At 48.0% G+C, this 26436-nt stretch overlaps 1 protein-coding gene across 3 annotated transcripts in view; it reads right to left on the minus strand.

Moving 5' to 3' along the window:
* Nucleotides 1-26436, minus strand: part of MCAM (melanoma cell adhesion molecule) — a 52795-nt gene that overhangs the window by 19530 nt on the left and 6829 nt on the right. For all 3 annotated transcript variants that reach the window (XM_033171553.1, XM_033171552.1, XM_033171551.1), the window contains exons 2-3: nt 4188-4318; nt 1169-1382 (exon numbers count right to left, since the gene is read on the minus strand). In XM_033171553.1, coding sequence (XP_033027444.1) covers nt 1169-1382; nt 4188-4318 — 345 coding nt within the window. The remainder of the gene's footprint in view (nt 1-1168; nt 1383-4187; nt 4319-26436) is intronic.

Below are 26436 nucleotides of genomic sequence, written 5' to 3' on the forward strand. Positions count from 1 at the left end.
CTTCAAAAGGCTTCACTCTTTCCCCCCCTTCTTGACCATAAGCCTGGAACAGACTCCAATACAACCTGCACGAGTCCATCTCTCTTACTTCCTTCAAATCTCTCCTCAAAACCAACCTCGGCGGACCCCATATTCTACCGTAACCAAACTTAAGTGTGCTAACTGAAATGACCATGTATTCATCCTCTGGCCACTTCTCCCTCCCCTGCCCCAGTGTTGGACTTAGAGATGTAAACTCCTTGGGTCCTGTTCTCCTCTTCTTGGCAGAGTGTCATGCGCATGGAAGGCCCAATCTCGAGCCTTGCATTTAGTAACTCAAGAGGTAGAGGAGAGATGGGTTGGTTGGTTGTCCCTCTTCTGCTAGCCTACCCAGTTTCCATGCTGGTCTGGGGGGAAGGAGGGATGGCTCACTGTGTTCCTCCTCTGCTAGGTGGCTGGCAGAAGGCAATTATTTTACTAGCCTGGCTTATGGTCTGCATTTCCATGCTAGGTGCAAAGGGAGGGTCTTTCCCCTCCTCCATGGTCACCATGAAATAAACAATAATTACAGACTGGCAACTTTTGTGGGCTTATTTACAAGGCTGACCTCTATAAATATTAGCGCAAGTGGGTTAAAACCCAGCCTCCCCAGTGCAAAAGGCTGCCACCAACCTGCAGAAGAACAAAGTTTGGGTCCCAGGGTGCGTTCTGAAGCCGCTTGAAGCAGCCACCTTTTCTAAACGTAAGGAGACCCGAGTCTGATCAGTATGTGGGGACCAAACGTGCGCCACACCTTGGGTTCCCTCATGGGAGGAAGGTGGGATACAAATGTCAAACCGACCCACGACTGTGGCACTAACAAGTGCCAAGAGCGTAGAGAAAGTGTCATGATAGCAGGGACAGAGGGGGCATTAAAAAAGAAGAAAAGTTTGGTGCAACTGCGCATCAGGCGCGCAGCCATTCTGCGAGGTTCAGGGGACCACAGCGGCGAAGCAACCACAGAATGTGCCTCCCAGTGACTAGCAACAAATCTAGTTGGAATGAGGGGGGTGCTGTGAGGTTGCCTGTGGACAGTTAAGCACATGCCCACCTGCAATCCAGCAAGGTATGCAATCCAAGGAAGGTCTGGGTTGCAAAAACACTGTGTATTGCACCTGTTGTAGGATAAGGGGCCCCCAGTACCACTCACTGGAGACGCGCAGTTCACTCCGGTTCTCAGCGACGCCGTGCATGCCGAACCCCACCTGGCACACATAATTCTTGGCATCCTGCAGGACCACCTTGCTAATCTTGAGGAAGAAATCAGGCGTGATGCTTAACCGGTCATTGTAAGGCTCATCTTGGTGTTCTTTGCCCTGGACCATGTAGATAATCTTCTTCCTTTCCATTTTGCCCTTCTCCATCTAAAACATAAGGGAGAGAGAGATAGCACACACTACAATGCCGCAGTACAAATAGAGGGCAAAACCCGCCCCTCCCATCCAAGGCCATGCATGCCCTACTGCCAGTGGCCAATGCCAAGTAAATAGAGGGTGTGTGTTTGAAGAGAGAGAAGCACCTGTGGCAACAGGACTTGCCAGCTGTCCATGGGTGGAGAAGGCCAGGAAGGGTTAAGAGTCCTGACTTCCGAAATTAAAAGAAGTCTAGGTGCTGTTCAGGAGCACAGGGACATCCAAGTTTGCAAATAGCTGGGAGAAGCATGGAAGGTGGGCAACACGCAGGAGGAGTTTGAAGCATTTCCCCCCCAGTTTTGGCCCTCTTCTATGAATGAAGCTCAACTTCTACCATTGCTGCTGTTTAAACAGCTGTCTGTGCTTACACATTTAAAAGATCATTCAGTCCATTTATGAATGGAACAGGAAGCGTGTGTTTCTTTCTGATGTCACAAGATTCCAACCAATAAGCATAGTGCATAGATTGCTCCTGCCACAAACAGCCTTCCCTTGATCTCGATTTCCTGAATGCCTGCATGCTCTCTCTGCTGCACTGATGTTCAGAATGAATATTTTAAAGTGCCTTTAACTGTGCTTTACTGAGAATTTTAGTGTTTTTTATATTTTTGTCAACCACTTTGGTTTTCTTACAATCAAGTGATAACATAAATTTTGTGAAATAAGAAATAAGAAATAAATAAATATACTGAAGAGCAAAAAGTGCCATCTATTTAAAAAGAAAAGAAACTCACAATAAATCACTTTCATTTTAGCTGCCAACACTCCATTGCACAACTTCATTAGGATGTGCTTTACAGCTGCCCCTATTTTTTAAAAACCCTGGAATTTTTTTAGGGCACAATCCTATGGGACTAAGTCCCATTGAGCAGGACTTACTTCCATACAGGCATTCATAGGCTTTGACTATTATTGTGTCTTCAACACGGTTGCTTTGTGCATTGCATTCAGTTAAAGAGTTTTGATAAATGCAACGCACAAGTGGTGCAAATCTAGCCAATTATGAAAGTTTACTTAAAAATTCACCAGTATTTAAAATGTTAAAATGTTAGAATGAGATGCTGCCAGGTGCCTACAGTTATAGAATGCCTTCATTCAAATAAACCCCAAATTTGGTTTACTGAAGTTTCTTTGAAACAGGGTTAGGTCATGTTGGAGGAGCTTTTTCCTCCTAGAGGGACTGCCCAGTGGGTGATTTGCCACACGATGGCAGTGTGGGAAAGCCTATAAGAACTCAGTCCTGCTGGATCAGAGCAAAGGCCCACCTAGTCCAGCATTCTGTTCCCACTGTGGCCAACCAGATGTTTATGGGAAGCCCACAAGGAAGATATGAGTGCGACAGTTTATTCCCACTTGTGTTCACCAGCAAGTGGTAGTCAAAGAGCAATCTGCCTCTGATATAGGAGTTATGATATTCTTGTCCTCTGTGAATTTTCTAATCCCCTTTTAAAACTGCCCAAGCTGGCAGCTATCACTACATCCTGTCACAGCAAATTCCATAGTTTAACTATGTGCAGCGTCAAGTACTTCCTTTTGTCTATCCTGAGTCTTCCCACATTCAGCTTAACACAGTAAAGCCCCCTGACGAAAGGAATTGCACTGTAAGGCTAGAGACATAGGGTTGGCAGGAGAGGTAAGAACCAATACAAGGGTATTGCAGATGGGGATAGAGGGGGACCTGGTGCCAGCAGAGAATGAGAGATTTCAGTGAGACACAACAAAGGGTTGCTGAAAAATGGGATTTAAAAGGGAGACCAGGGAGAGTGGAATATGATTAACACACAAGATCATGTTTTGGATAAAGTGGACAAGCACAATGGAATGTGAAGGGACTAATTGCAGATTGTGGGTTCAAGCCCCATGTTTGGCAAAAGATTCCTGCATTGTAGGGGGTTGGGACAAGATGACCCTCGTGGTCCTTTCCAATTCTATAATCCTATGATCCCATGATTCAGAGTGTTCCTCCAGAGTGACAAATAGCTCTGCATCACTCAAAAGCTTCCATTCACTTTCAACTCTGGTTGAGCCCAATGAAAGCACAAGGATGCAAGTCCTCTTTAGGTGTTCAGTTTAAAATACTCAAGAAAAAGGTGTGTAAGGAACTAGGTGCCCATGCACTGGCATCACAACATCCCCAATACATGCAGGGTTCGACAGCTGCCCTATCCCCAACCTTAACACATTGCATCAAAAGGGGCTTTCTATGCATGTTCAGCTGAATGCACTTAGAAGCGTCCGCCTAATTCCGAACCCTGGTGGTGCAGAGTTCCAGACTGCGGGGATGGTTCTAAGCAGGTCCTCTAAGCCAGTGTTTTTCAACCTTTTTTGGGCAAGGGCACACTTGTTTTATGAAAAAAATCACGAGGCACACCACCATTAGAAAATGTTAACAAACTTAACTCTGTGCATATATTGACTATATATAAAGTAATTCTCTTGAATAGGAATCAAATAAACACAATTTTTCCCACGGCACACCAGGCAACATCTCGCGGCACACTAGTGTGCCACGGAACAGTGGTTGAAAAACACTGCTCTAAGCAGAATGCACTTAGAAGCCCTCTTCAACCTTCCACACTCAACAGAAGGTCAGGAGAGGAGCCCATGCACATAGGGAAGTTGGGAACAAGGGTAGAGAACATGTCCCTGGCCCGTTATGCACTTCATGCCTTCACAAGTTAAGGAGGGGACTGTGGTGTTTCTCCATTCCCAACCCTCTCCCCAAAGCAACCTTTCCCAAACCCTCTTTTGACTCACCGAGTACCAGTTGACGTAAACGTAGCTGCCATTCTCTGGGAGGGCGAACTCGCATTTTATAATGGCTGTGTCCCCAAGCTTTGCCTCCACCAAATCCGGCATATAGACTGCCACATTGCTATCCGCTCCTCCTGAGAGAAAGAGGGGAGGAAACATTGAGGTAGAACACCAGGCAACACCTCAGCTGCTTTCTAGAGAGAGTAAGCTTTGTGCTCCCTTTCCAATCCTCTCTGGGAAAATATACAGTCGTACCTCTACTTACGTATTCCTCTGGATATGGAATCTTTGGGTTACGGCCACGGCAAACCCGGAAATGTATACTTCCGGGTTTCGCCACGCACATGCGCAGAAGCACACTTCTATTTACGTTATTTTTGGGGTGTGAACGGACCCCCGGAACGAATTAAGTTTGTATCCAGAGGGTCCACTGTATTCTTTTTTTGGACCTCCAACAAGTGAAAGAAGGAATGCAATGCCCATGATGTGAATTTCCTAGCAGGCAAAAGCCCATAATATTTGCAAGACTAACTTATTCCACATATTATTTCAGTCTCCCTTCCTTGCAAGCTCTTCACCCAATGTTAAGCATCAGCAGCTGCAACATCTAGTTGGTTAAATGGTTACATTTTTGGGAAACATTTTTTTAAAAAAATAAAATAAAATAAAATACAAGTATTTATAAGAATACAGTATAATAATCTGGCTGCTAGAAGAAAGACATGAGTGTAACAGCATTCTCCCCTCCTGGGGTTCCCAGCAACTGGTATTCAGAAGCAACCATCCTCTTAATTATTTTGATTGCCAATTTCGGAGCCTTTTTGCAAAAAAAAAGGGGGGGGGAGGGAGACCTCACAGGTTCATCTCAGAAGAAGCCTTGCCTCCTGGGACATAAACCCTTCTGAGACACCAGGTGTGACACCTGCACACATGATCTAAAAAAATGCTTTTCTCACACATAATCTAAAAAATGCTTTTCTCACACATCAAATCTAACCACTTAATGACCTGAATATCTGTACAATTAAAATCCATACCATTAATTGTCTGAATACGAACCAAATAATAAATTGACAATAGCATCCCACCCCCACCCCAAAAAGAGAGTACAACTCACATACCCTGCAATATTTCACATCTGTACCACACCCACTTAAAAGCAAAGGAGAAATTGTTCTTTTCCCCATAATATGTTATCGTACTTTTACCACAGTCCACACCCATTAATCCAGGGGTGGAGATGATGTGGTCCTGCAGTTGTGGTTGAACTCCAAATCCCATCAGTCCTAGGTCCTGGCTACAATATATATTTAAAGCAACATCGTACCACTTTAAACCGTCATGTCTTCCCTCAAAGAATCCTGTCAAGGCTGCTGAGAGTTGTTAGGCAATCCCTTTCCCCCCTCACAAAGCTATAGTTTCTAGAGCGATTTAACAGTCAATCCATCTTCCCAATGAATTCTGGGAATTGTAGCTCTCTGAGAGGAATAGCAGTTCCCTGACAACTCACAGCACTACGAACTACAGTTCCCAATATCCTTGCGTGAAAGTTGCGACTGTTTGAAGTGGTACGATACCATTCTAAATGTATAATGCAGATAGGACCCTAAGGAGTATGGCCAATGGTCAGAGATAAATGAAGTCCACCAATATTTGGGGGTCCACAGCACCCACACTTCTGGATAATATCAATAAAAACTTTTTTTTAAAAAAAAGATTAACCGCAAACAGACAGGATTAATTTTAAAAAAAATACAAATGCTTTTAAAAACTACAGGTAGCAAGCATAGTCTTTAAAGAGGCATTTTCACATCACTAAAACAAATTAGAAAAGAATCCCCCACAGTCCCCTCCAAGTATCAATAAGTTTATGTGAATTTCCTATTGACTGTACTGGTTGCTTGGCAACAGGGAGGATGGCTGGTCTCTGAAGGCCGCTCCCCTGGAGACTCCTGGAGAGGTCATTCCATATTTACCCCCGAAAGTCTTTAAATTGGTTCAATAGTCATTTGTCTCTCTCTAGGAAACTATTCTGGATCCATTGCCAAATATTCAGCACCTTGGCTACATGGAAAGCCTCGGGATTCTTTGAGGGAAGCCATGACTGTTAAAATGGGTATAAAACCAGCTTACAAATGTACCCCTTGAGCATCAAAGGGCTGCCAGTGTGGAAAGGGAAGAGAGTGTATAATCATCACCATCCTAACCCTACGAGCAAAGTACCTCAGAGCATGTGCAGAGTACACTTCCTTTATGAATGTTTCCCAGTTCATGATAGCGTGTCTCTTCAGTTGGAAGAGGCTTCCATCTTATGCAAGAAGCCAGTATGACTAGCTAACTCAGCCACACACCCTGTATCCCATCCCACCCTCAAACCAACACCATGTGAGGAATTCTATATTACACTAAAAACAAAACAAAAACTGCTTCCCCTATTTTATACTGAAGACTAGTTGCCTCTGTAAAAACTGTAAAAAAAAAAAAGTATCTTCTCTCTTGTTCCATTTCCCAGAGGCTGGCGCATTTCTTTATTTTCCCATCAAGATGCATATAACCCTTAATCAGCAAAAAAACAAACCCTTTAAGCAGTTTACATAGAACAATATAAAATATTCATAATAAAATGCCGATAAGATCAAATTCGAAAAAGAAGTAGACATAAAATTGATCAAAAATTCACAGGTGAATGGTAGGAATCCTTTCGTGAGTCACATAATTGGCCTTTTCCCAGATCTATCTTGGCCCGGGGATTTTATTCTTATTTTTAAAGTTTGGAAGGATGGGGGGAAACAGCAGCTGTGTTTCCTTCCAAGATGCACACACAGAGGCTGCTGTTTCTATCAAGCCCAAGAAAGGGAAATTGGCTGCACCCACTAAAGTGACTTTCCAGATGCTGTTTGCAAGGGAACAGGTGGAGGATCCGGAGATTAGGCCCCTACACAAGTAGGTTCCTATTCAACCCCAGCTGTGGGCAGACCTGCCAGGTTGCTCTAATTACCCTCTTCTCTTCTTCCTCCTCACCACCAGCCATATCCTGCCCACCCATTCCCCACCTCCCATTTGTTCCGCGATGACATCACAGATCCCCCAAGCAGGATGCTGGACCCGTCTGGGGGGATATAGCCCTTTTGTTGAACATCTGCTGGGGTTTGATTCATCCAGACAACAAACAGAAAAGGCTCGGACGTGTATATATGGCATTACATGTGCATTTAGCTGGTGGGATTAGAGTACCAGCCCCTACCCCACCCCCTTCCCGACTCCATCCTACAAGGAAATCCCAAATTACTTCTGCTGATGTTCTTTGCTTTATCTGGACAAAGCAGATTTGGGGAGGGAGGGAGAGACACCGGTGTTGTTTCCATGTGCTACTGAGACACTGCTTCCACAAACAGCGAGAGACCAACCCACCACCAGGTCCCAGGGCAGCATACACCAATTTTAAAAATCAGCATTAAGAACAGTTTAAAACAAATTAGTCACAATAGCAGGGTGGGTCCTAAAACACGTCCGTTAGATGTCAAGGCCAAGGGTAAAGAGGTGCATCTGCAACACTGAATTTAAACTATATGATGAAGATGTTAGATGGACCTCTTTAGGGAGGGAATTCCACAGCCTAGGGCCTGCCACAGAGGAGACTTTCTCCCAGGCTTCCACCACGACCTCCAAACCTCTGAGGGTGGTTGAACTACCAATAGGGCCCTCTCAGCTGATCCTAACGCCTAGGATGGTCTGCAGGGAAGGAGGTGTTTTCCCCCCAGATGCCTCTGGAAAGGCCAGAAGCAGGATATGTCAGCAAGAAGCCTCTGAGAAGACCTGAACCCCTAAAGGGGAAGGTTGGAGAAGACCACCATTGCCTTCAGTGACCGTCTCAGCTTTTTCAACTTGCTGACCTTCCCAAGTTCCAAAAGCCTCATCTTAACAAGAGTTAATCACATGCACCTTTTTTGCCAACATAATAATTCTGAATCAAGGACCCACAAGTATGCCGGCCAGAAATTTAATTCTGACAACCAGCAGGGAAAGGCTTCGCCACAGAAGTAACACACACAGCCACCAACCACACAAGAGAAGCAGAGAGCGGTTTTTCCAAAATGGCGCCTTACTTTGTCAGGGATTGGGGTTCAGTGCCCGTGTCATGGGTTGCAGGGGACAGACTGCCACAAAAGCCCACATCCTGCCCATAGCTGCTTTTTTTCTCCTGGAATACCCCCTCACAAGGCAGCAGAAAGAAAAAGGGACACATATTCTGCACTTGTGAGCAAGAAATAGAAAAGGAAAAGGAAACTCATGATGAGCATCTGGTTGGTCACTCAAGATCGGTGGCCATTAAGAGACCTCAGTTCTATGAAGCTCAGCCATAGCTAATGTAAGAACATTTGGGAGCCTGGCTCCCAAATCCTCTTCCCACAAGTCACTTCCAGGCAACCTGTTTATTCAGCATTCACTACAACTTGTTTGCTAGGGGGCTAGACAACACTGTGTCAAGCAAATGTTATCCCGCACATCTTCCTGTCACTTCCTTACCTCTAAAAGTCTGTTTTTTTAAAAAAAAGAAAGAAAGAGGTTTTGTTGTGCAACCTGAATTTGCCGGCATGTAATTTAATCCCACCTGAAAATAGTGAGGTGGGAATACCCAGAGGCCAACCAAATGCCCATGGAAACCCTACAAATAAGATAGGAACAGGATAGCACCGTCTCTTTGAGTTGGAGAGTGCTTGTTCTGAATACAGAGCTCCTCTTGCCTCTTAAAGTAACACTGGATACTTTTATTGCTTTTTCTAAATGTAGAGGAAGGGTCACAGATGAAAACCCTCTTGTGCTGACTTCAAGACTGCTGGGCCCACTTGTTTGTTCAACTCCCCTGTTTGACAGCTTGAGCAATTTTTACATTAGCACCAGCCAAGACTCAAACTTCTCCTTTCACTGTGCGTGCCGTTCACCATTTTTAAAACTTCCTCTTCCACAGACTGAGAAAGCAGCACCCGTAATTTTGTTCTTTCATTTCTTTAGTTTACTATAGCAGCCACCGGGAACCTGGTGCCTTTAGGATCCGTAGTTCAAAACGTCTGAGAGGTGCCAACCAGAACAGTTGTGCTGGCTGAGGCTGGTGAGAGCTGTACAGTCGTACCTTGTTTTGCGGCCGGGCTCCGTTCCGGAGCCCCAACCGCTAGCCAAAAAGGATGCAGGGCAAAGCGCTGCATCTGCGCACGCGCATGGAGTGGTTTGCACCTCTGCGCATGCGCAAGAGGCAAACCCAGAAGTAACCTGTTGCGAGTCGATGACCCGCCACCCACGTGGAGTAAATAAAACACAAGGACACAAGTTTTTAGGTTAATGGGGAAAATAAGGCCACAACTTTATTGGTTATAGCATGTGACAGGTATTGGCTTTAGGCATTGGAGAAGAGCACAACGCTTGACTTCACTCCACTCGGCGGGGAGTCACCTTAGGGTTAACGACCAGTGGGAGGAGCTTGTTGATGCAAATACAACTGGAAGCTTCCCCTGATGTCACCGGGGGTCGTGCCATGGCCCTAGCCACCAGCAGGGCATCGGACAGGATCCACGACCGCCGAATCCCCTTAACGGGATACCCCTAGGAGGTAGGTGATGGCCACAACCTGCCCTCCAACACACAACATATATACATCACATATTAAATATTACAATGCCTAACCGCCAATACCATAAAGTTGTGATGAATTGCTACGAGGTGGGTGAAAAAACCAAGAGGCCGGTGCCAATTTGCCAAATGGATAAAAAAAAAACTCCTACCAGGCCCCTTGGGCAAACAAGGCGGCCAACCGAAGCCCATAGCAAGGTCAAAAGCCTAGCAAAACCTAGAGGGAGGGAGGGAGGGTGATCCGATGCAAGCAGGAAGCAGAATAGGGAAATGGCGCTGCCGCGGCTGCTTAAATGCAGCCAGACTCCGCCCCCCAGCTAGCCCTATTGGCCGGCAAAGGGGCTTGGCATGGCAGCGGATAGGGGCTGGTGCAGGGGGCCAGACACGCCCCTCTTCAAGTGTGGGAAACGGCTCCCGCTCTTCAAGGAGGGGATGTCTTCTGGTACGTTCGCCGGAATGGACGCTAGACAAGGCGGACGTTCACGGAGGTATAACTGTAGTCCCAAACATCTGGAGGGCACCAGGTTGGCAAAGGTTCTATATGAAATTTCTCCACATCCTTTAGGCCACACACAACTGCGGACATGGGTCGCCTGGTCCCATCTATCATATTTGCTTTGTATTGCTGAACCAGCATAACGTCCATCCAATTGGCAGGGACATTTATGAAAATCCAGTTATGAAGATGGGCCATAAGCCCAGTGGATGAGCATTTGCCCTGTCGTGTAATGTGTCACCAAGCCAGCCACAGAGTCACGTTCTGGAGCCAGCCTTTTACTAAGTAGCTAGTGGTTGAGAACCATTGACACCTGGGTCCATGCCCAGCTGGAGATGAAAAATCTACCAGCTAGTGGGCAGGCAGCATGGCACCAGCTCCTTAGTGGTATTTGGTCCTCAGGATTCTCTCCAGGTGATACTTCCTCCTCAGCCATTCCTTGCCTGGCCAGAATGTGTCACTGAGCTAGGATATTGCCTCTCCCTTGCCAGGTTGGAGGTTAAAGACAGGTGGTTTGAGTGTGTAGAAACTAGTATATTGCGCAAAGGTAGCCTTTACACTCATTGAGTCAACCCACTTTTGCCTGTGGACATGCCCGCCACTGGAATGCGGCCCCCAGAAATCTGCCCCAGAACATAATGTGGCCCTCGGGCTGGAAAAGATTCCCCACTGCTGGGAAATAGGAACCCTGAGCACACCCCTCAATCCCTTCCATCTGCCTACCTTCCCAGCTGCACACTTGTTGTCCCCAGTCCTGGATGCAGGAAATCCGCTCCACCTCCTTGTGGGGAGGAGTTGCGGTGGACTGCAGAGCCGCTCTCCCCACTTCCTGTGGGCGGGGGACTTTGTCCCTCGCTGCTCGGAGGAGTCCCCGGCCGCGTCAGCAGGCAACCGGCCAATCAGCCGGCTGGGGGCGTGGCCGGGGGCTCCCTTTCAAAAGGAGAGGCGCGAGCCGAGAGACCTCCTTTCGGCTCGCTTCCTCAGATCTCCCAGGCTCTCTTAGCCCTGCCGGGTTCAGAGCAGCAAAAAAGACTTGGGAAGCCTTGCCTTCATCCTTCTCTCATAGATTGTAACCTCCAAGCATGGATGGGCGTTGGCTTGTTGCAATTGGCCTTCCCTGTAAAATATGCAACAAATTAAATTCCATTGGTTGGTCCAAATATGATTCCAGATTGTTTTCAGCAGCCTTTTCGATTGCAATTTTGATGCCCTAAGAGTAGGGGTAGTAGTCCATGATGGCGACCCAGACTCTTTATTCTGAGGCTTACAGCTTGGCGACATTCAGCTTTCTTTAACAGAACTGGTTATTTACATCCGTCTCTCAAAAACTTACCAGCAAGGAAAGGGCGCCCTGCTCTGGCTATCAGAGATCATGCATAGCGGCCCTTGCCCTGTAAAAGATACTAAACGATATCTCAATCTTAGGCCCCGTGGTTCTGGCCCTTTTCCTAGTGGATGAGGATGGACCCAGTCTAACCAGACAGAAGTTCACTCGTGTAATGCGTAGAGCGATCGAAGCATGCGGCCTTCCAACTAGGGAACTCGCTGCTCATTCTTCTAGGATTGAGGCTGCTTACAGAATGAAAAACTTGGAGCGATGTTGATCCAATGTATTCAAAGGTTATATCCATGGCAGCTCCGGAATTTAAACAGGCCTGTGACTTATTCCGTCTTGTTATTTCTTTCCTTTTTAGATTCAGAGTGCATTGAGATCTGGATTGTGGGCTGCAGTATCGTGCACTGGGCCCGGGTGAGGGCAATTGCCAGTGGCTTGTGGTGCCAGCTGGGTTTTCCTGCACACATCCATATTGTTTGGATTTCGAGGCGTGGGATGCGGTGGAAGGAGATGTTGCCAATTGTGACGGCCAGGGCTGAGGCATAAGCCCCCCCCCCCCAACCAACGCTTTGGTTTTGCACCTGGGAGAAAACTGTTGGCCGAGTCGAAAAGGCCTGGACTTGCTCACGAACATCAAAAGGACTTGGGCTTTATGTCAATGAACTCTCCAAAATGACTCTTATTTGATCGCAGCTTCTGGAGAGACGCATTTGCCTGGTAGTAGTTCCTCAGCTGCAGCAGATCATACCCCAAAAAAACGCTTGAATCGTTCAGTGGCACAGAAGGTGCACATGCTGGGTGGCCGGTTGATTCTGCATCCCACTATACCTTACGGCAAGATGGCATTGTTTTGAGATGATGGCTTACACACTATACTTTACAGCAAGATGGCATTGTTTTGAGATGATGGCTTACACCTTTCTGAATGAGGAAAATGACTTTTGGCTGGCCGATATAGCGGAGGGATTGAAGTATTGGTTGCAGCTGTGAGGGTATGTGGCGGCGAGCCCCTTTCGGGACTCTTGTGGCGGTTAGGCATTGAGTGACCTAATGTTGGGGGAGGGGAGGCCTGGCCATCGCCTGCCCCTCCAAGCTTAAGGGTAGTCCGTTAAAGGAATCCGGGGGTGTGGGATCTTGTCCGAAGCCCGGGGCGGGGCTAGGGCCATGCCACGACCCCATTGGAACCCAAGGGGAACTCAAGTTGGTCTGAATCGACGGGGCTCCCCTTATCAGTGGTTTACCCTTACTGGACTTCCTGCTCTGCGGGCAGGAGTCAGATATAGTCAGGTCCACTCAATGCCTAAGCCAATACCGCTCACATGCTGTAACCAATAAAGTTGTGGCCAAATTTTTACCCAATCACATTAACCTTATATTCTGTGTCCTGGTGTTTTTATTTCATTCCTGGGAGGGCGGCTTTGGGGTCTCGACACGCAAATCCGCTCCACCTCCTTGTGGGGAGGAGTTGCGGTGGACTGCAGAGCCGCTCTCCCCACTTCCTGTGGGCGGGGGACTTTGTCCCTCGCTGCTCGGAGGAGTCCCCGGCCGCGTCAGCAGGCAACCGGCCAATCAGCCGGCTGGGGGCGTGGCCGGGGGCTCCCTTTCAAAAGGAGAGGCGCGAGCCGAGAGACCTCCTTTCGGCTCGCTTCCTCAGATCTCCCACCCTCCCTCCCTTCCCTGTAGGCAGGTTTCACCCTATGGCCTTGCTTTGGACTTCGGTTGGTCGCCTGCCCTTGTCGGGGGCCTGGTAGGAATTTTTCCACTTGGCAGATTGGCTGGGCCATTTGGTTTTCGCCTACCACTTAGCAATCGTCACAACTTTGTAAGGTGGCGGTTAGGCATTGAGTGACCTAATGTTGGGGGAGGGGAGGCCTGGCCATCGCCTGCCCCTCCAAGCTTAAGGGTAGTCCGTTAAAGGAATCCGGGGGTGTGGGATCTTGTCCGAAGCCCGGGGCGGGGCTAGGGCCATGCCACGACCCCATTGGAACCCAAGGGGAACTCGAGTTGGTCTGAATCGACGGGGCTCCCCTTATCAGTGGTTTACCCTTACTGGACTTCCTGCTCTGCGGGCAGGAGTCAGATATAGTCAGGTCCACTCAATGCCTAAGCCAATACCGCTCACATGCTGTAACCAATAAAGTTGTGGCCAAATTTTTACCCAATCACATTAACCTTATATTCTGTGTCCTGGTGTTTTTATTTCATTCCTGGGAGGGCGGCTTTGGGGTCTCGACACGCAACTAAGTCAATCCAAAGACAACGGAAGATGGTTTTAAGCGCTGCAGTCTTTGATGGAAGGAGATGCAGGGAGGGGTGGAGAGGGGTTGGAGCTCCAACGTGGAAGGGATGCATTGTTAGAAAGCACCCAGCCTTCAAAACAAGGCCTGACATGCTTTATGACAAGACTTTGTAGTTCTCTGACAAAACGCAGAGAGAAATAGAGAGGAAAAGGGGTGGCAAGCTTAAGTGGCTTGAAAGAAACTAGATACCATTACTGAACCGCGCAAGAGAGAAAGAAAACATGCTGAGTTGACTCTCTCCTCAACCTGCCCCCTCTTCCTCCAGCCCCTTCTATGCACCCTCAAAGCATCTCCAAGGAGTCAGGGAGGAACAGACGGAAGCTTGCAGGTGGGCCGGTGGTTGGGCTGATTCCCGGCTCAGCACAGATAATGGAGCCTCTGGCTGGACTCCAGGGGAGAAGTAATGAGTTCAAATCGATCTGATGCTATGGTTGGGCTCCGGGGAGCGAAGGCAAAACAGAAGAGAGGGTAAAACAATTTGCAGTATATAAAACAGAGTAGTAACCAGACCTGTGGGAGAAGGCTCCCCTCGCCCCCTTGCTGCATCCATTTCAAATGACCAAGAAATGATCCACAGAGACTGTATCCCTCAAGGACACATGTCCCTTTCCCCCAAGATTGGATCAGGCCCATCTAAAACTCAGCCAAAAGTATGAATGGAAGACAATGCCCAGCCAGAGAACAATATCCCCGGAAAGACAGCCTGCCTTCTCTTGGTAGAAGCTCACCCTAAATTACTAATTGCAGATCTGAACTAGGGTAATTAGAACCAGGGATTTGGGGGAGGGGACACAAGGGAAGGAACCCCCCCCCCCCCCCGAAAAAAAGGTAGCAAGGAACTTTTGGATCAATACAAAAGACTTTGGCGCCAGAGGTGAAAGACCCAGACTATTAAGCAAAGGAGCAGCAAGGGAGACTGGCCTCAAGTTTGTGGTGTGCAAACACAGACGTTTGCTTAGCAAACAGACAGGACCAATGGAGACATAAAATTGGGTGCAGAAAGGGATATAATTTTTACCTCTTTACAGTAGGCTAGCTTTTACTCACTCCCTTTCCTAGCCTGCATCCAAACCAGCATAATAGTAGTAGTAGTAGTAGTAGTAATAATTTATTTATTTATACCCTGTACACTCTGGGCAGCTTACAGCACATCTAAAAACATAACAAAACCATCAAGCGTTAAAAACCTCCCAATATAGGGCTGCCTTTAGATTAAAGAATTACTGTATCAGAAATCAAGGCAGGCAGAAACACCTCTAAGGAGGGCTGGTGAAAGGCTGGCCTAGGGAGGGGGCCATAAAGAGAGGCCTAGAGGGCCACATTTGGCCCCTCAGGCATCTAGTTCCCCACCCCAATCCCATTGAGTCACGGTGATGTAAACCACCCCCCAACTCAATTAAGCAAAAGGTTAATAAAGGCAGGAAACCATTAGTGAGCAGCAAAGGAAACTGGAGCATAAGCTTGCAGTGAGGAAGCCTTAATGGCGTAGAAACCGTGGGCAAGGAAGGATGGAGCCATCTCTCTCTGGCAGGAAAACCCCGCTCTCCATCAGGGAGGGAAATATGAAAATATCTTTCTCTCTCTCTCTGTCTTGCAGCCCAGTTACTGTAAATTGCGATCAATATTCACTACATTTAGCCTTAAAGACTATTATAACCTCCATCACAGCAAATATATTTCTATACAACAAGGTCAAGCCCCCCCTTATAAGCTTGCAGGAAGCCGGCGTCGTAAGACTGGGCAGACTTCCCCATGACTTCTAAGAACTGATCTTTGTGGGATGTAGAAGTCTACAGCAAAAAAAAAGAGGAACCAAAATTTCAGACAGGTGGGGCAGAAGACTGGACTCTGGAGAGAGAGAGGAAAAACAAAATAGATGGTGTAATGGAAAGAGGAGCAGATTGCAAGGTAAGCAATCAGTTCACACCACTGGCAAGGTATTTGTACCCTTTGGCAGCTGTTGGGTGAAGAAGAGAAAGAAGGGGTAGAAGGAAAAAAAGATGGGGGAAAGGGGTACCCTACTTTGGGGTCTGGTTCTTCCCACTGCTGGCTTCATCGCTACCCGCCATCAACTCTGGCCCCCGAAATACCCCCCCTCAAAGGGATGCACAGTCTTTGACAGGGGGGAAAACAGTCCTCGTATCCGTGGTCTACAGGCTGCTTCTTGGTGAACTCTTGGGAGCTGGGTGCTGGCACTTCACCCAGCACCCCTTTATCCCAATATCCCAAATTTGGACCGCCTCATCTCCAGCACAGAAAGTGAATGAAGGAAAGGAAAGGAAAGGAAGAATTATATATACAAAAAATCTTAGCCTAAAATAGCCTGCACTGCAGAGGTCAATAAATAGATGGAAAATGTGACACAGCTGAAAAATTTTGACTATACTGACTGTCAGAAGGATGGAATTTATGAAGAGAGTCAAAGTAGGTAAAAGAAAAAGAAAAGAAAAGAGATTCTTCATTATTGGGGCAATTGAGATAAAAGTGAAGGTAGGAATGGGCAAGCTTTCAAGCTTCGCAGAAATCTTCATCTCAGAAGGAGTCTAGATGCTGGATCGCAAAACTGCCTCCATTTCTAGACCTTGCTTCCCCGTTGCCTGGAGGGCAGGAAGCTGCAAAGCCAAGTCAAGCCACGCCAGGGTTGATGTCAGAATACCAGTCCACCCATGTGCCCTCTTCATCCATCTACAACCCCCCACCCACCCCCCGGCAGCCCTTGGCATCAATGATTTCCTGCCGGTGCCATGAGCTCATGGCCCAAGAATTGCCTAGCGTGCGCCACTCAGCACAAGTCGGAAAACGTGCCTTTTGTTAGCCCGCTGTCTGAAAGCTGGCACCCGGCTCGTGGCTGGCACGTCGGATCAGCTGCTGCCAACGCTCTCAGGGAAAGGAGGGAGGTCGTGCATGTGAGGGAGGGGGCACAGGCCAGTTGGCGAAAGTGAGAGCTTCGTCCCACTAGCAGTTGGGACAGATGGAAATGGCAAGGGGGGAAATGAACTCGTAAAAGGTTTCTTCACTCCTGTATGCATTTCTGTTTAGGAATCACGGTCCCAACCAACTTCGCTCTTCTTCTGTACAGGGAACTTGCTCACAAGGCAACCCCCCCACCAGGCAGGCCTGAGGCCTGAGGAAAGAGTTCAGAGGGGTCCACCCCTCCTCTCCCCTCCCTCTTTTTGGGAAGGCGAGTGGGAGCCCGCCAACACAATGGCTTTATTCAAGGCGCAGAAGGCCGCAAGGAGCCCTGGGGAACTTTCCAAGCCGGGGCAAAGGACACAGAAGAGACCGGCTGGAAACAGAGACCCGATTCTCCACGAAAAACATCTCCAGTTTCCAAACGCCCACCGAGTTCTGCCTGAACGAAGGGAGTGGGTGGGGGAAAGCAGAGGAGGGGGCTGTTGAGGTTTTTTGAGCCAAGATCTATCTGCAGCAAAAGTCCTATGCAGATCCCAAATGGGTAGGGGGGTGGCCCTATCCAACTGTGCTGTCAGATAAAAGCTTCTCAAATGAAACCCCCCAAAAAGGTCATTTGGGGGCATCTAAAGCAAGAGATACACCCACTACAGGTTCCATGGACATGAAAATGAAGTATATATGCTGAGGACTCCAATTATGAGTGGAGCATAGGATTAATCCTTAATAGACATATAGGAACCATGACACTGTTAACAAGCGGCTTTAAGAATACACAAAATTAGAAAATTAGCATTGTCTATTTAGCCCTGTCCTTTCTTCTCCTGAAATTTCCTTCCCTCTCTCCCTCTGAGAAGACAGTTGGGGTATTTCTGGCAAGGCTCGTCTGAAGTTAGGTTTCCAACCAGGCTGCCACGGCAAAACAATTCGCTACACCTTTTGCCGTTTATCCACCCTTTAGAGCACTCCCAACTACCTCCATTTCATTTATTTCATTTTTTATTCCCACCCTGTCCACCAAGGAGCCCAGAGTGGGGTGCATGGTCCCTCCCCTTTCCTCCTCACAATGACCCTGCAAGGTAGGCCGAGCGTGGTTAGCCCAACATCACCCAATGAACTGTAGAGCTGAGCAGGGGTCTCGCAGCCCACGGATCCCCCTGTTGCCAATTCAACACTCTACCTCAGGAAAGGGGTGACCTTTCAGGTGTTGCTGAACTACAACTCCCATCACCCCCGAACGGTGGCTTTGCTAGCTGGGCCTGATGGGAGCTGTAGTCCATTAACACCTTGAGAGCCACAGGTTCCCCAACCCTGATCAAAGAGATCATAGATTATAGAATCTAAGAGTTGGCATGGACACCAAGGGTCATTTAGCCCAACCCACTGCAATACAGGAATCCTGCCCACAGCCATCCTTGTGTTGGTTCAAACCACCAACCTTCTGGTTAACAACAAGATACTGAGGTGCTGCCTGCTTAGGTAGACCACTGGAGGGGTTCTAGGTCATTGGTCATTCTGCTTTGCATGCAGAAGGGCCCTATATTCAACCCCTAGCATCTCCAATTAGCCAGTACTGACCACTCATTGCTCAATCTGATCAGAGCCAATTGAACAGCATCTTCAGATCTGGTTTGGGTACAATTGGTACGGGCTCTGATTTAGCACCGAAGTGGAACCGAGTATAGAATAAATGATTGTGTAATGGTCAAGCCAAGCCTTTATGAAATCCATTTCCAGTATTAACTGCACAGCCCACTATTAGGAGAGATCTCTGCTTCCACGAAGTCCAGGCATCCAGACTTTTAAATTCCCAGGAAACACTCATTAACTGGCAGCTAACTGCATGAAGCCACAGCGGCACTGAGCCGGGAGGGGAAACAGCACAGCATCAGAAGGGGAAGATGAGAAACTGGCAGGTCATATTTTACTTGCTTTAAGCTAATTTTGCCAAAAGGAGCTAAGCCAATCAGGCACAGAGCAACATTATGATGGAGCGGCAACTGGCAGACCTCTGAAGGAGTGGGGGGATCTGAGACACAAACTCACAACTCCTACATCTATGGCAATGGTGGTAGCCAACGTAGTGCCGTCCAGATACAGCTTGACTATCATCCTGGGGCTGATGGGAGTTGTAGTCCGACAGCATCTGGAGAGCAGATTGGCTACTCTTAACCAAGGGCGATCTGCTTTATTCTGAAGCCAGCATTCTTCAAATTCTGGCAACTTAAAAACAAAAAATCCAAATGCTGTACGAGGTTATTCACTGAGTCAACATTTCTATCCCAAAGTGCAGGTTAGAAAACAAGAGATTTAAAATGCTACTTAATAAAACCTCAAGCCCTCTAGAAAGTGCTTACATTGACATGCAGAGCCCTAAGTGACTTGGGGTCCCACAGTTCTGAAGTAGTAACTCCTCCTATGTTCAGGTGTTGGGATCTGCAGGGAAGGTTCTGACAGGGACTTCTCTGTAGTAGCCTCCCGGTTGTGATATGCCCTCCCTTTTGAGCTGCATCTCTGGTCCATAGCTGTCAACTTTTCCCTTTTCTTGCGAGGAAACCTGTTCGGAATAAGGGAATTTCCCTTAAAAAAAGGGGGAAAGTTAACAGCTATGCTCTGGTCACATCGCTGCAAATGTTTCAACACTGGGGTCAAGAGGACCCACCGTTCTGCACAGACTTTGGGTGAAGGAGGAGGTCAGAAAACCCCTTCCATTGCAGTGCTGTTGCTCTTTCTCCCTGCCATTGATTTGGTAAGATTCATAGTCTAGTAAGGTTTATGCATTGCTTGCTGTATTGTTGTTGTTGTTGTTGTTGTTGTTGTTGTTGTTCAGTCGTGTCCGACTCTTCATGACCCCATGGACCAGAGCACGCCAGGTACCCCTATCCTCCACTGCCTCCCGCAGTTTGGCCAAATTCATGCCAGTCGCTTCGAGAACACTCTAACCATCTCATCCTCTGTCGTCCCCTTCTCCTTGTGCCCTCCATCTTTCCCAACATCAGGGTCTGTATTGAGATATATGCAAAAAAATAAAATAAGGTAAAGGACCCCTGGACGGTTAAGTCCAGTCAAAGGTGACTATGGGGTTGCGGCACTCAACTTGCTTTCAGGCCGAAAGAGCTGGCATTTGTCCACAGACAGCTTTCCGGGGCATATGGCCAGCATGACTAAACCGCTTCTGGCGTGATGGAACACCGTGACAGAAGCCAGAGCACACAGAAACGCCGTTTACCTTTCTGCCGGAGTGGTACCTATTTATCTACTTGCACTGTTGTGCTTTCAAACGGCTAGGTTGGCAGGAGCTGGGACAGAGCAACGGGAGCTCACTCCATCACAGGGATTCGAATGGTCGACCTTCTGATCGGCAAGCCCAAGAGGCTCAGTGGTTTAGACCACAGCCCGTCCTGGGACAGCGTTATGAAGGGTTAGCTAAAAATGCGTATATTAAATCTCCTATCATGAAGAGCTTGGGCAGGAAGCTTTCGTAAAAACCTACAAGAAAGTGTAGCTTGCTCCTTTTGCCTTCAACATCTCCTGCAGTGAAAGCAGCACTTGAAATGGCTTTGTTAGTGTACATTTAGGTGCTTGTAAGAACACACCCCAGGCTTTAGCTGAGAAAAAAATGGCATTCTCTACATTGGAGGAGTTCCCCATCATCACTGAGTGAGGTGACAGTTACTAGCATGTCCCAACAGACAGAAACACCACTTTAAGTCCAGGACCCTGCCTTGGACAAATCACTATCCTTGGCTCAGTTTTCCCAATCCACACAATGGGAACATCAGTGACCCTACTCATAGCGGTGATCAAATCGAAGTCTAAGAAGCTGCAGTATTAGCAAATGAAAAAACTGGCAGAAGGGTGGGGAATGATGGCAGAGGGCAAGCGTCAAGTTTTCTACCTGGAAAGCAACTGCAGGAAAAGAGAGAGGGAGAATGAATGTGTCAAAATAGGTCTGGGTGGAAATATAACTAGCAGAGAAGTGGCTGAATTGCAACTAATCACCAAACTTAAAACCATGGAGAAACCTGGTTTGAACAAAGACATTGGATTCTTATCTCATTATACATAACAAAGCTATCTTTAGCCATCTCACCCCTTGCCTTTCCCTGCAAGACTAATTGCAGCCGTTTAGAGTCGTCAACAGGTTTTCCACACTTATCAGCCTATCACCCATTCCCACCATCCTTCTGAGTAATACCCCTCCCCACTCCCCCACTATATTTAAGGATCTGGTGACTTCTGTTTCAGTGTATCTGAAGAAGTGTGCATGCACACGAAAGCTCATACCAGCAACTAACTCAGTTGGTCTCTAAGGTGCTACTAGAAAGAATTTTCGATTTTGTTTTAGCAGAATAAAGCCCTTGTTAGAGCGAGAGCTGGGGAGGGTCTTTGGAGGAGGGGGGCTCTGTGCCAGATTTGGAATGGGAACAATCTGGACGTTTCAGCTTTCCAGCTTCGCTCACTTCCCCAGCCCAGGCCCCATGTTTGGCATTTGCAGCTCAGCCTCCCAGGTGACAAGTCCCGCAGCCCCGACAGTCATCAGAAGCAGGCCTTTTGCTGTTGAAATTTCTTTGGCAGGTGAACGTGAGCAGGAAAAGGATGCTTCTGGCTTGGAGCGTGTGCTCATGTGTGCACACAATTACACACATATAATGTGGAAGAAAAACTCTGTCTGTGAAGGAGAGGGACCTGTCCTTGCCCAAAAACAGATTTTCTTTGTTTTGGGATGGATGTTTCTAAAACTTCCCCCAAAGGCAAAATAAATTAAAATATCCCAAACATCAACCTCAGCTTTAAGATTTACAGGTATTCTTCCTTTTTAAAGTGCAACACTTACCTGCTAACTTTCATTTTCTGCTGACCAGGCAGATCTAGTAGGAGCCGAACAAGCACAGAGACAAAGCACTGTGGCTTGCACTCTGAAGAACCCTGTGGTGTAGGCGACCTGTTTTCCTGCATTTTCTATATGACACGGAGCAGAGGTGTGTGGTTTGAGCAGAGAAAGCCAGTGTCAAGGAGAAACCAGTTTTCACTCAGAACTCCAGAGCTAAAGCATTTGGGGAAGGCTGGGGGCTTTTTTAGAAGAAAAACTGAATACAGTGGTACCTCGGGTTAAGAACTTAATTTGTTCTGGAGGTCCGTTCTTAACCTGAAACTGTTCTTAACCTGAAGCACCACTTTAGCTAATGGGGCCTCCTGCTGCAGCTGTGATGCTGCCCAATTTCTGTTCTCATCCTGAAGCAAATTCTTAACCCGAGGTATTATTTCTGGGTTAGCGAAGTCTGTAACCTGAAGCGTCTGTAACCTAAAGCATCTGTAACCTGAAGCATCTGTAACCCGAGGTACCACTGTACTAAGGAGTGACACAATACATTTATTTGCAGTATGAAGAAAGTGGAGAAAGATTACCGGTAAGTTTTTCCTCCCAGTTTCTCATACTTCTAGAACTTGGGTCCATGGCATAACTTCTTCATACCCTGTCTAGCTAATCAGCAGAATTCACTGCCGTAAGATGTACTGATGGACACACGACCTCAAATGGCCTTTAAAGGGGGCAATTAGACAAATTTATGGAGGAGAAGAGGTGCTAATCATGCCAAGGTTGCAGGTTCGATCCCAGTGTGGGACAGCTGCATATTCCTGCATTGCAGGGGGTTGGACTAGATGATCCACTGGGTCCCTTCCAACTCTACAATTCTATGATTCTCTCTCAGCCTGGATAGCTTGGTTGGTTAGAGCTCCCTGGAGGCAGGCATGTGCTTGGCCACTACAGAAAGCAAGATGGAGAACTAGGTGGGCTTTTGTTCCAATCCAGCAGGGCTCAGCTGCACACAATTCTTCAGAGGCAACAGCCTTTGGGCTGGAACTAGCTGAGAGCTACAGGTGCCTATTTAATTTCTACTGGCATGTCAACCTCCAGAGTCACCTGTGCTACAAAATCTGTTTCCAAAGACCTGCTAGCTGCTGGAGAGAGAAGGGTGAGGGTTCTGTCAGTCTTCAGGGCGATGTAGAGGCCTGCAGAACCTGATTTTCCTGTACGGTGTTGGCCGAAGGGATATATATGGGTGGGACAGCAAAAAAAGGCATTTGTCACCAAGCTGCTAGGGAAAGGAAGATCAACCTGGCTGCTGCCCCCAGGTTGACCCAACAGCCCAAATTCTTCCTCTGTGATGTCATTTATGGAGAGTGAAAAGGAAGGGGGTAGTTAACACACATGCTCGCTCCTCAGAAGCCCTTCTCTCTACAACAACCGAATTGAATTTGCGTTCTGAGCACGCATATAACTTTAGTCCCATTACTATTATTATTTATTCAATCTATGGCCTGCCCTTCACTGCTAAGGTTCAAGGGTGAGTCACATCAATTTAAAATAAAATATTTTAAAAATAGTTTGAAGCAAGGAAGGAGGCTGAGAAGCCTCAGCAAAGCCCTGCTGACACTCTGGCTCACGAGGAGACCCTCCCTGGAGCTTGAAGAGGTCTTCTTTGGGCTCTGGGGTAGGTCTCCTCAGGAGCCAGGACGACTCTGCTCCCCATTTTGCGCAATTTCGTGTATGCGCAGGGGGGTTCGGAATGTAACCCCCATGTAAATGTGGGGTCACATGTAAAACAAAACAAAATACACACTGCTACGCTCAGGTCCTGCTTGTGGGGTTTCCCTCTGGCTGGCCACCCACCATGCAAAGAGGATGCCCGACTAGAAGAGCCACAGGCCTGATCCAGCAGGCTCTCCTTTTCTTCTTATCTCCCTGTCTTCTTACTTACAACCAGCCAGGGGTGTCTCTATCCATCAATGGCTTTGGCTCCACCTACTGTTGGTCTTCCTGCCTCCCTACGATTCCCAAACGCCCCGGCCCCAGCCACCACAGTACTGCACTGCTCGCCCCCACTAAAGGTAAAGGGACCCCTGACCATTAGGTCCAGTCGTGGACGACTCTGGTGTTGCGGCGCTCATCTTGCTTTACTAGCCGAGAGAGCCAGCGTACAGCTTCCGGGTCATGTGGCCAGCATGACTAAGCCGCTTCTGGCGAACCAGAGCAGCGCACAGAAATGCCGTTTACCTTCCCGCTGGAGTGGTACCTATTTATCTACTTGCACTTTGACGTGCTTTCGAACTGCTAGGTTGGCAGGAGCTGGGACCAAGCAACGGGAGCTCACCGGTCGCGGGGATTCGAACCACTGACCTTCTGATCAGCAAGCCCTAGGCTCTGTGGTTTAACCCACAGTGCCACCTGCAACAAATGATCCTGGAGCAACGGCTTTGCCACCAGAAAGAAGCACTTTCATTCAGCAGAAGCCAGCAAGATCAGGAGAACTGTTGCAACAGGATCCACCATGCCACCTGGATGATTTCCAGATTGGGTGCACACAGCTTTTTCTCTCCAGCATGCCCACTGAGACGGCTCAGCCAGGATGAGGACAGAGGGTCATGGGAGACGCGCACAGCAGCCTGACTCACAGGGAGGCAGGTTTTGGAGGGCCCTGCTTCAGTTAACCATATTTAGCTTGCCTGGAAACTATCAGGACACAAGACTTGCAACCCGGCCAAGAATGACGGGGCACCAGCAGGCCGCTTCCAAAGGATGAGGCAGATTAGAAAAAAACAAAACAGGCAGAGAGAGCTCCTGTCTTGTGCGTGTTAGCCTGGAGAAGGGACAAAAGGGAAGAAACGGGATGCTCTGGCCCAGTGGGAATTTAACTCGCTTTGAGAACGGAAGAGGGACTGGATGGGCAGGGAGAGAAGGAAGCTCCAAGCGGACAAAGCACAGAATAATAGGCATGCCAGAAGGGTGAAAAATAGCATCTGGAGGGGATAAAAAAGGAAGAGCAGTGAAGTGCACTTGGGAGGGCGGAAAACTCCATAGAAGGGAAAGCGAAAGCTGCCTCCCATTACGAATGAGTAGCCCAGTAGGGACCTTATTTATATTCCACTATCGCTCAACACTAGGTTGCATTTTCTTTTCCAGTTTACTCACTGTATTTCTACCCCACCTTTCCTTCAAGGAGCATGAAGTACAACCCCAGTACGACCCTGCAAGGTGTGTTAGGCTGAGAGGTAGCAAATGGCCCAAGAGCTTACCCAGTACTGTAAGCTTCAAGGCGAACTGTGGATTTGAACCCCGGTCTCCCAGGTCTCAGTCCAACATCCTAACCACTGCACCACACAGATGTTACACGTTCTATATATATATATATAAAACCATCCATGCGCACAAGGCTTTACGAAGGCCCCATCTGCACTCTACATTTAAAACAGCAGCATACCACTTTAGACAGTTGTGAGGCAGAACTCGCTGAGGTGCTGGCCTGATCCCAGCAGGCTTGTCCTTATGTTCTTATGCCCCTGAAAGAATCCCGGGAACTGCGGTTTGTTAAGGGTGCTGAGAGTTGTCACGAGACCCCCTGTTCCACCCCCAGAGCTACAATTCCCAGAGTTCCCTGGCAAGAGGGGTTGATTGCTAAATTTCCCCAAACTTGGGTCTCCAGCTGTTTTTGGACTACAATGCCCATCATCCCTGACCACTGGTCCTGCTAGCTAGGGATGAAAGGAGTTGTAGTCAAGAAACAGCTGGAGACCCAGGTTTGGGAAACCCTGCTTTAGATCCTACCTCAAACCCACCATTTCCCATGAAAGTTAAGGGAGTGCTGGGAGGGGAAACCTCGCTGAGAGCGAAGTACTCTACCTCTTTGCTACAAAAGCACCTGACAAGCTTTGCGTGTGATTTAGCAAGCTTTTAAAGCACGATGTGGGCCTTTGCACAGGAACCAGAAAGGTCAGCCTTTGCAGGGAAGGAAGCAGATCAGCTCGGACTCACTGGATAATGTTGTTCGGGGCACGACTTTGGGTCAAAGGCTCCCTGGCTCCAGACTTTCCTTGAGGACAACAGCTCAGAGGCAAAGAGGCTGCTGTATAGGCCAGGGGTAGGCAACCTAAGGCCCAGGGGCCGGATGCAGCCCAATCGCCTTCTCAATCCGGCCTGCGGACGGTCCGGGAATCAGCGTGTTTTTACATGAGTAGAATGTGTCTTTTTATTTAAAAAGCACCTCTGGGTTATTTGTGGGGCCTGCCTGGTGTTTTTACATGAGTAGAATGTGTGCTTTTATTTAAAAATCACCTCTGGGTTATTTGTGGGGCCTGCCTGGTGTTTTTACATGAGTAGAATTTAAAAAGCATCTCTGGGTTATTTGTGGGGCCTGCCTGGTGTTTTTACAGGAGTATAATGTGTGCTTTTATTTAACATGCATCTCTGGGTTATTTGTGGGGCATAGGAATTCGTTCATTATTTAAAAAAATTCAAAATATAGTCCGGCCCACCACATGGGCTGAGTGACAGCGGACCGGCCCACGGCTGAAAAAAATTGCTGACCCCTGGTATACGCAGTGGGCCTCGGGTCCGATCCCAGGCCCCTCTAGCTAAACAACAATAGTTACCTCAAATATCCCAGAATGCTGCTACCAGTCCAGGTGGACAATACTGGGCTAGATGGAACAATGGCCTGTCTCACTCGGTGCAGAAGGCAGCGTTTGTGTGTTCTCAGTCTATGGAATGGGTCCCTCACTGGGAAAGGGAGTGAGAGTCTTCGG

Source organism: Lacerta agilis, chromosome 15 (genome assembly GCF_009819535.1).
Source record: "Lacerta agilis isolate rLacAgi1 chromosome 15, rLacAgi1.pri, whole genome shotgun sequence".
Taxonomy (NCBI): domain Eukaryota; kingdom Metazoa; phylum Chordata; class Lepidosauria; order Squamata; family Lacertidae; genus Lacerta; species Lacerta agilis.